General features: G+C 39.3%; 1 protein-coding gene across 2 annotated transcripts in view; it reads left to right on the top strand.

Moving 5' to 3' along the window:
* Positions 1–4493: 4493 nt before the first annotated feature.
* Positions 4494–11075, top strand: part of tmem131 (transmembrane protein 131) — a 39680-nt gene continuing 33098 nt past the window's right edge. Inside the window, exon 1 of one of the 2 annotated variants that reach the window (XM_031730540.2) lies at positions 4494–4902. In XM_031730540.2, coding sequence (XP_031586400.1) covers positions 4734–4902 — 169 coding nt within the window. In that variant the 5' untranslated portion in view covers positions 4494–4733. Of the gene's footprint in view, positions 4903–9826; positions 9922–11075 lie in introns of those variants that run through there. The other variant, XM_039606455.1, reaches the window with a different exon arrangement.

Here is an 11075-nt window from a genome sequence, read left to right as displayed (position 1 = left end):
TATTGGAGCTCTATAGATGGAAGTTGTGGCAGTGTTTTTCCCCATGTGTCAGCCCTGCTGCAAAGAATACCTCCAGAAGAGTTTCATCTGTCAAATCACGGCCACTAACAAGAACGTAACTGAATCAGTACAGCCAGAATTAATGCTCTAACTCTATGAATTTAAACCACCCAGAAGCTGAAATGATTAAATAATAACTTTTATAAGAATTAATCCTTGGAAAATAACTAATACCAGCTTCTGTGCCCGAAAAAAAGGACGTTGAGCCACGATGTTTCGCATTTCCAAAAACTGGGCCTGTGTGTCTTGTATGTTTGTTGTAGAAGGAAATGAGCTGCTGTTATCCAGGATTTTTTTACACTAAAAACAGATGGTTCTTTATGCCTGGAAAACAGTAACAAAATCATGATCACTATATTTGGCACTGACTTCCAAAGTGACAGTTGTTACTTCCGCCTAAGAGGTTATGTTTTGGTAGCTTTTGCATGCATGCATGAATGTGTATCACGATAGCTCGAAACATTTTTAATGAATTCTGACTTTGTCGGAGTGCACAGTAGGGTCATGTTAAAAATTCATTAACATTTGGCTTGCATCCACCCAGGTCTTTAGGGTCAGCTCAAAAGCCTTATAATATTCTTACATGTGTGCTGAATATTGTCAACATTTAGACTATCATGTCACATTCGACCTCTGACCTGTCTTTTAAGGCCAGTAGACTGGTATTAAGGTCAAAGTGATATTTAAAGCTATACAGAACTACTTAAAACTGTTTCTTACTGCCATGTTTGTACTGACCACATTTAACAAGTTGATTCCGAAACATGTTCAATCTTTAAAGAAAGTATTGTGAAGAGAGAGCGAATGAGCTGCCTAGTTAGTTAGAAACATACTGTAGTATAACTTATATAATAAGCTCAAGCTTTTCATGTCCAGTTATTTAAAAATCAGCACCTACTATCCATTACCTACTCCTACATAATGTTTGCATTATGAGTTGATCTCAGTGTTGCTACCCTTATCTGACATTTACTGAACTACACACTTGTGAAAGTATGTTTAAAAAGGCAGAAGAAAATGAAATTAATATACAAAATACAATACAGTTACCTTACAAGTAAATATTGCCCAGAGACTGAGCTGCCTGGTTCATGCTTTAAACGGGATGATGTATCTATTCCATGACTCCATACAACTTTACCTCTGAATGTGCTAAAGACTGGACATGGGCAAAGTTGCTTTAAAGCCCCTGAAGCCCAAGGACAACAGTTTAAAACATCATGAAACATCAAAAAATATTTATATATAATGTAAATGTGGCAGACTGTTGCATCATCTCTTATGTTGGAGGTTTGCTTTTGTTTTGTTTTTTTAACTCTGCTGATGTTTTTGTTGCGATTTCATTATCTTTCTTGTAATGCTGACCTTTAGTTTTTGGTTTTTCATTTGTGTTATCTCTCAGGGTGATATTTCTCTGTCCTCTCTCTATCTGCAATGTATGAAAGCTGGAATATACAAGCCAAGGCAGGAGGAGGACTCAACTAAGCAGCAGTCTTTTGTTATTCTAATGTTGTTTCAGTTCTGCAAGATGAACAAACTTTCTGCGCTTCTCTGTTTCAGTGTGATTAAAATAGGTGTCACATTGCACTCTGCTGTGAATTTAATTCAAAGTAACCCTAAATATAAAAAATGTCATCAGCACTGTTAGATCTGAAATCAGAGATTGCAGCTGGAGTTAAGCCATTAAAAATATTTTGTATTACAGATGTGCCAAAGGGCTCTTTACTGACATCACGTTAAAGGATTGCGGTGTAGGGATAAAAGGAATTTCCTGCAGGAGGCTAAATCAAGCTTGGCAAGAAGTCCACAGTGTGCAATCTAGGAAATGAGAGAGGAAGTATCTGTTAGTGTTGCGGTCTCTGTAATGTTGTTCTCTATTCTTTGGTTATTTCCTGTTTTACTTTGAAGGTCAGACTTCTGTTGTGTCTCTTTCTAGTTTTACTTTCCAATTCCTCGCTTGTCCTTTTCCTCTCTGCCTGCTGGTACTTGTTGAGTAATCAGTCCACTGTGTATATATAGTCCCGTGTTCCACTTTGGAATTTTTTTTTGTGGCTTCTTATCGTTTTGGATTGTGTTTTATCTCTTGGACTTTGCTGTTTTTGGATTTGATTCTCAGATATTAAATTGCATCTTACTTTGGAATATTCTGTTTCAGGCATCTGACATTTGGATCTGCACACATCACATGGTGACACATATAGATGGTTATTTTTCAGTGACACGGCACTATTACCTCAATACAGATATCAGCTGCTCTGTTTGACTAATAATGGAACTGATCTCATTTAGTGACTTGTAGTTCTAGTTCAGATATTACAGAAATGCCTGGAAAACATGAAAAAGTTCCTCTTTTATGTTTCACAAGCAAGTAAAACATCTAATTGCATCATAACTTCTTTATTCATCATTGAGACATGCTTCTAGAACCTCACGTTTATATTACCAATTGAACAAATTGTAGACACACTGTTGATTATTTTACTGAATTTTTTTTACCAGGTTTAAAAATATACAAATACTGCTTGATAATAAATCAAATAAACCTATACAAAGACTAACTGAAAAAATCTGTGTGTCACAGATTTGTGCTTGCTGATGATAACAAGAAGCTTTGCAGCCAGCAGTAAATCACCAACCTTTGTCCTCGTTATCAAACAAGTCCAATCTTTGTGTTATCTTACTATAAGTTTTGCAGATCCTGTAAAAGCTCTAGCTCTGCTTTTTTTCAGTACAAGAGACTCTCTTATGTTATGTTAGAACGACATCAGTGATGAAAGTCACACTTTAAAGTTCAAGGCAACATTTGTTTACACCCATAGACAAGACGTGAAGTGAAAGTAAACACTGATCCACGGACAGTCAGAGGGTTAAAGAGCACCAAGCAGAGCAGGTTGTGTCAGCAGCAGCAGTCTTCAGACTCCACGACCTCGTGTTATCTCCATTTTTACCTCTAAAAGATTCAGTGAGCACCTGTCAGCACTCGTCTGGATTTATCTCTGTCAATCAGTAACCTCTGTACTCCATAGTTACATTTATCTGGATAGTAGGCAATGTTTTTTCTATATAAATAAATTCAGTGGAGCCACAATTTGGAGGACACTCTGTAGATGTTCACTGTTTTTCTACTTTAGTAAAAGTGTTTGGACCAAAGGAAGATCACAGCACATGTACGATCATAGTTCAGTGTGTACACGCTGGTGTTGTTTGTCTCATTGGTTGAGGTGTTTCGCTTTAAGCAAAAAATAGCAAAGCTCAGGAAGTACTTGCCTTAGAAATAATTCCTCGGTGTAAATGGCAAAGATTAGGGGAGATGTCATTTGTCTAAAACACTTGTCTGACACAAGTGACTTTGGTCTTTTGTAGCACTGAAATAATAATAATTCTGTAATGGAAATCACCGCATGAGCTTAGGAACACATTTTATTACTGCACCCAAGTTAGAGATGCAAACTGGAACCATTTAATAGAGAAACTTCAGATGCCAGAGTAACTCAGGTATTATTTTCACCTTTATACATCACATTAAATTCTTGTTCCTCTTGCAGAAAGATCGTTTGCTGTGCATGCTGAAAGACTCCTGTTGAGGACAATCCTTGTCCACATTCCATGTGCAAGAGCTGAAAAACTTCAGCACCCAGTTTTCTTTTTATAATTTAAATGATTACAGCACATAAACAGCAATTAAAAGTCTCTTTTTTCCAGTAAACTTTATTTCAAGTGGTTAAGAAAGAGCAAAGGAAAACCTCAGAATCATACGCTTTTAACAAAGAGGACAAAAATGCAGGAGAATGACAGAAAGTTGAGTTAAACACACACAAATGTTGCACAGATTCAAGTCCTGACAGCTTTTACTGTTATTACTATTTTTATTTCCTTTGTAAACACAAGAATAATTGGATTTTTATTTACATTTACAAAAAAAGTTGAAGGACTATATGCAGCAATCTCATTCCCAACTATAGTCCATCCATCCTTTCCCACTTATCTGGGTCTGGGTCCAAGCGGACACTGAGGGATTTTCAAGCAGCTGACAGCATGTTCTGGAGGAGCATTGTCTTTGCTTTGAGCTCTTCTGTCTCACCCTATATATAAAGCACAAAATTCAAGACAGTTTTATATTAGAATGATATATTCTGCACAAACAAGATGTAAAATGTGACCAAAGTGAGAAGAATGAGAGATATGGTGGCGCTCAGGCCAGCATTGGGCCTTTCTTTGTGGAGTTTGCATGTCCAAAGACGCGCATGTTATGTTCTGATTGAGGCAGTTAAAGTGACTAACCTGTCTACTATGAATGAATGAATGAATGAATGAATGAATGAATAAAGTTTTAAAGTATATATTCCAAAAATGACAGATTCTGTTATCAAATATTCCTCGTTTTTTAATTTAAGTGTAGTTAGTTTTATAAGCTTACGGTGTCGTTCTGTTCTAACGTTTAATTTGTGCTGTCTGAAGGGTCTCCGCTGGGCTTTGGTCCCGGTGATAAGGTTGTTTAATGACCGCTTGCTGTCCGTGGCAGCCGGTGACGCGTCACATGGAACGGAAGAGGAAGCGGGAGCAGAGAGAGGCCGACGTCCTGTTGGTAGTTATCCGCCGCCGCTGCTCTCGGGAGTTTTTTTTTTTCTTCTTCACGGCTATGATTGACAGAGGCAGCAGAGGTTTACACGGGCATGTCCGCACACTTGCTCGTTTGTTATCGTAACAGAAAGACGTGCAGCATGGCGACTGAAGCCGGAGCCCAGATCTGTCGCCAGAGGAGGAGACGGAGAGCTGCCTGCGTGGGACTCCTGAGGATCTTATTTATTGCTTTTATTCACACGACGCGGGCGAATAAACAAGGTTTGGAACTTAGCTTTAGCAGGAGCTAACTTCCGCAGACATCTCACTAAGTGTGTGCTGTGGTTAGCGCTACCTTTGCGGGCCAACTTTACCCCAGCTCGCTGCTAACAGCGACCCAGCAGTGCTGAATTATTATGAAACGCTAACAGGCAGCAGGCTGTGTTTAAACTGACAAAGAAGTGCCGTTAGTTAGCCAAATGTATTTGGCCTTACTCTGGACGTTAGCTTCGTCTGTAGCATGTTGTCATGTTGTCATTCTTTCCTTATATGGCTTAGTTGGGCTAATAATTTACCTGTGAGATATGACAGGGTTTACAGCCTCGGCTAGCCCTAGAGCTGGCTCCGAGGAGCCTCTGGGTGAGCATGAAGCACAGACAGAGGGGAGTTGTAGGGGACAAGCTGCCCAGCAGTACTTCCTCATACCGGGCTCAGTGAGGAAAAGCCTCGACTGTTTGTTTGATTGGGCTCCAGCCGCTTGTTATCGATCTTCTGATCGTGTCAGGTCACTGTGACTGGCACACAGCTGTCATCCAGGGCCAAGGTGGTCCGAGCCAGCCCCGAAACGTGCCTGTGAATTAGTCCACATGAACCTGGACCTCACAAGAAGTGCACTCAGGTGATTGCGTTAGTTCTTGAGCAACTCTCAGAGCAGAAGTGTCAGACGCACAGTGGTTCATGGACCAAGCAAGGAAAAAACATTACGTAATGTTAAAATTCTGGCTTTACAAAAAACATTCCCCGAGAAAACCAGGACCCCAAACGAAAGACACCACTTCTTTTAAAAACTGGCAGATGCTTGTTAGATTATTATTTTTGTAGTTCAAGGGTGATGTTTTGAGAAAACAGGTGTAAAAAGCACACAGGGACAGTTTGAGCTTTGTATCTCTGTCCAAATTCACGATTCATCCTCTGTATATTACAGTATATTACACTCTTTATAAATAAATAATACGAGTACTTAACGTCTTGGTAATTCAATCAGCTGGTCTAGTTCTAGAAATCTAGAAATATTAAAAGTTTTCCCGTGTGAAACATTTTACAGATGATTTGTGTTGCTGTTTTGCTTATTCAATGACTTCACTGCACTATTCACTCTTCAAAACCGTCTGGGTGGCACTGGATTGAGTCACAGTACTGCATTAGAGTATGACTGCGAAGCATAGCAACAAATATAATTCACATTATTTTAGTTGATATTGTGATTTTGATTTGTGACAACAAACTCTGGGGTAATAATGGATTTGTTAACCCTAAAAGTTGATCCAACAAGTTGTAGTTCAACTTAAAATGAATTTCTATAAAAACCGAATTGTTTTAATTAACACTTTATTTATTTATTTTTTGCTGCCTGAAATGTTCCTATAGATCTGTGATAATGCCATAGACTCCAGCAATGCACTTGAATCAATTCATGAGTTATTTAGCAACTCTTACAGTCTGACTTCATCTTGTCATGCGTTTTACCAACAGCGCAAACCGAGTCAGCTGATTAAATTTAGGCTGTTCGCATATCAAAGGTTCACTACAAATTTATTGTGGTCAAACTGACTCACAATCACATTTTTAAAATTGGAGTAAGCCTGCTCGATCGTGACAATATTATAATCTCAATTTTGGTAGATATTGTAATCTAATTTTTTTCATTATGATTATTCATTAACTTGATAAGCATCATGCAGTTTTTACCAAGTATTTCCTCAAACTTTAAACATAATTCAACAGAAGAAGAGGAAAAACGGAGGGTGGCGATGGGCTCAGGGTCATCCAGCTGGGAGTTAGATCCTGTACGGGATTCGAAGACTACGAGTGATCCAGAGACAAAGGCGACCATTTCATTAATCCTCACAGAGGAAATGTTGAGTTTTACTTCCTCTGCATCGACCTTGTTAACTGAACGCTCTCTTTTATTCAGCTAAACTCAACAGTGACTTTGGATTTTATGGAGGGGGGGGAGGGTGTGATTGTTTAACATGAGCAAAAGTGAGAGCGTTGCATCAAAAACAAACTTCATGATGTAATAATATTACCATTTGTTTAGTATTCATGATTATTTAGCATCATCTTTTAGACGGTTAAGCTCTGGATAGGTTTAAATCGTCCTTCCCCAGGGTCATCCACAGAAACCTTTGAGTTTTACTACATTTAGATCACTTTTGATTGTTCCACAAACAAAGTGGCAGTGAAATTTTATCTTTTGGATTCAAACACCCGGTCTAGATCTAGAAATAATGATTTTTAAGGATAATGTTTTGTATGACAGATCAGTAGAGACAGGAAAGCAGGGAGAGTGGTGGGTAATGACATTCAGGAACTTGAACTCTGGGGTAAACTGGAACCCCGGCCCTTGCAATAGCTTCTGGAAAATGAGTCACCTGCTTAATCAGGTGAGCTACAATGTCACCTTGAGGAATGATTTTCTTTCCTCTGGAATAATGCTGGCATCACCAAACCAAGGATAGAAATGCATTTTGTTGAAAAGTTGGAGTAACTGCTGTCTTCACGGCAGTTTTTTTCAGACTTCGTACACCATCCATGAGGCTGAATAGGCTGTTTTGGTGTGGATGGATCTAATCCTAACCCTTTGTTCACCTTAGCTGTAGCTGAACTAAACAGCGGCGAGTTTGAGCTCGTAGGGCGAGAGAAAACGGACACGATTGATTAACAACACAAGAAAAACGACGAGAGCTTTGTAGCTTAAGTGAAACGCTAAGAAGTTATCTTTCTATCGTGACTGTTTTAGGTAAGAAAGTTGAGAGGAAAAAAAAATACTCGACGAGAAAGACTCAAACTCAGAGCTGCTCGCTTTGATGTTCTCTTATCGTACTGGCGGTGGTGAGGCAGTGGCTATTACAGACACGCTAATGTCACTGTGCAGCAAATAAGACAGAATTTGCATGTACATTTACATAAATGGCTTAGAAGTGTTGTGAATATTTAAAAAAAACAATGAAAGAAAACGGTCGTCCTCTACGTGGAAACCTCATCAGCACGTCTGCCTGCGATGCACTTTTCACTCTCGTACCACGTTCACTGCTTGTTTCTCCGGCTGTCCGTTCTGAGACGATTTCAAGATGTCCTGACAAACTCGTACGTTTAGGACGCCGAGAACTAAAGCGGTGGAGTTTCATGTAAAAATCTGATGCCATGGAGTCTTGCATCTTTACCAATGCCACATCATCCTTGTGGACCACAGACTGGTGACACTCTATAATGAAACACCCACAGAGGTGTTGTCGGTGCTATTCCTGCCAGTCAAATGGCGACATCCACCCCTTTTTCAAGCCACTGTAAAGACATATAATTTTAACAGACAGTGAGCACGACATACTGAGCTGAGGTTGGTGTTACTCTGCTGTAGAGACGGGATTGAGCTTAACGTTTGTTTGTTTGTTTTTAGGTCTTAAAGGGTCCAGGACCTCTGAGTGATTCAGTTTAATTTTGTGCAGACGTGTATTCAGAGCTTAAGACTTTCATTATTTGTAAGCTTGTTTTAGTGATGTACAGCAGGAAGTGTAGCTTTTTCACACCTCTGCTCAGCCTGATATTGGCTCTGTCTCATCAACTCAATGAAGTTGTGAAATGTTTCTTAACTGCTTACATCCCCTGATTCTGCTCAGATATTTGAATTTAAAACATACATTGTAGCTTGCAGGGTGTTATTAAATGTAGCAGTTAGTTTACCGTAGCAATTACGCTTGCCGACAACGAGCTGTGAAAACAGAAAAAGGTCGATCTTGTAGCACAACTTGTGAGATCTGTTAAGTTTAAGGCAAAATTTAAAGCTCTGCAGATGATGGAAGGGACATCCGGCCTTTTAAAATCATGTCGATAATGGTGGTTACTGAGGATTCACTTCACTTACCCCACCCTGGCATTTATATAACACCCTGAAACAGGCGTGCAGAGTTGGGCTGTGTTCACAGCAGTGGTTGAGACCTGGGTTATGCTCAGGTTTTGCTCCCGCGGTTGTGTCTGTTTGCGTATGAATTTTTTTTTTTTTTTAATGCTTTACAGAGAGTCTTTGGAGAAAAATGCTCTGGTGCAGTCCTCCAAAATCCCAACTACACATCGCTCAACGTGTGTGGCGCTGTGCATCGTTCAAATGCTGATTGGTTGATGAATGTGCCGGAACAGAGACGAGACTAACAGTGAAGTTCACCAGAGTGGGAGAAGCACAGAAAAAAACAAAGAAAACAAAAACAAAACTGGTGGCTGCAGTGGACATGGCATTATTTTTAACACTCAGCTCTTTAGCTCTTTGAATGTTAGAACTTCGCTCTCTCCCTGGCTGGCTAACACAACTGGAACACACTGGTTGTACCACATACTTTGGCACTGCCCCCCCGGTAGACCCCACTTCCCGAGACTGTTGGTGGCAAAACCTGTACACTGAACTCAAACTAAACTTAAAGAAGAATGTTTTAGTTTAATAAAATCTGAATGAAAATTGGAGTTGAGAATCAAACTAAGAAAGTAAAATAGGATAGTTGGGTTTATTGGGGTTGGTCAGTTAAATGCAATATTGAAGCGCACCTTAGCTGGAGTCTGGGGTGAGGCTGTTCCCTCTCTAAACTCTTAATTCAGATGTTTTGTATTTTTTTGATTTGTTTTGTTTCCTTTTCTTTTTCTACATTTTTTTTTGTTATATACAGGGTTCGTACGGGTGCTTGAAATCCTTGAAAATGCTTGAATTTTAATGTTGTCTTTTCAAGGTTGGGAAAGTGCTTGAATTTCAGATGTGGTGCTTGAAAGTGCTTGAAAATGTAACTGTATTTCATTCACCACAAATAACTATCTGATTAAATAGTTTTCTTATCAGATAGAAAAATAAAAATGAGTCGCATAAAATGTAAAAGCAAAATTTCCTGCCTGGGATGCCTTGCGTCTGTTTCAACGTGTCCCCGCCCTCCCTCGGACAGTCGGGGATGAGTGCGCTAACATACCTGTAGGTTGCTGTTTAAATGAGTGTATGATGGAAAACGACAGTGGCGGAGTTTGCGCTCTCCAGTCGCATGATAGGTGAGTGCTAGTAAATAATTTTACAGTACCTGTAACGTTACGCATGCAATTTTTAAAATTATGATTATTATTTTGCTAGCTATCAAACTCGCTGGAGAAATGATTGAAATGCACTGAGTGTGATGCAGTATGGCAGCGCTATTATGGAATATGCTGTGAACTTAGCTAACATTACTTAGCAGTGATATGAGTTAATTTACTCAAGTGAAAGCTTTAAACATTAGCCCGATACATAATTAGCCAACTTAAGGCTTTCTGATTAACCCTCTGGGGTCGACCCAGAGTCTCCATTTCAACTTGGGTCGAACGTGCAGACTTCAAGCTATATACCAGTGTTTAAACTGTGTTGATAGGCCACGTAAAACCGGTGTTTTTGTTTTAATAAAACAGTGGCTTACTCCGGAAGAAACGGTAAAAACGGCGTTTTCGATGGAGAGCGCTAGCAAACACGCTTTGCTTGTGAGTGAAAAAGAAAAAGAAAAAAACACTCCTTCCTATTGGTGGAAAAATGTACCATGTCGACCAATCAAAAATGATATGGCAACATGTGCAATTTGGTCGTTTGGGAAGAGGGGAAGTTTTAGGAGTGACCGCGAAAAGAGAGAGAGCGAGTGAGCGAAAGACAGAGAGAGAGTTTTGATACGTGAGAGATTTGTGACGTTTGCTGTGTTTGGAGTCTCAAGTTAGTGTGTTGTCTTGTGTAGTTAGTGTGTAGTTTTTGTTTTGTGTGTCAGTTCTACTAGTGAACGTCACAGTTGCTGCAAAAAAAGCCACCAAAGGCAGATTGCAGTGTAAACGCTGAGTGACACACCTGCCGTCAAACCTGCAGGTTTATCCCTGTGCTGTTCTCATCTGTCTTATAGTGGACACAAACTATTTTTGGAGTTGCATAAATAATTTGTGTGCCTTCTTATTTGATGAGCAGCACCTGATTGTTCTGTAAATAGTTTTAAATGGTTATATAAAAACGTCTGAGCCTTGGCTGCATTTGTTTTAAGGTAAATAGTACCATATAACTTTGTTGTTTGCAAAACTTGTGCATATTTTTAAAAAAATGTACAATTTGCATTTCAAGTTATGAAAATGATTCCTTAAACATGCTTGTGGTTTTTACAGTCAAAAATATCACTTTTTACTTGTATTTTAAATTATGT

The sequence above is a fragment of the Oreochromis aureus genome, linkage group 23, assembly GCF_013358895.1.
Source record: "Oreochromis aureus strain Israel breed Guangdong linkage group 23, ZZ_aureus, whole genome shotgun sequence".
NCBI lineage: Eukaryota > Metazoa > Chordata > Actinopteri > Cichliformes > Cichlidae > Oreochromis > Oreochromis aureus.
The sequence above is the reverse complement of the archived record's forward strand: the minus strand, read 5'-3'. Positions and strand labels throughout refer to the sequence as shown.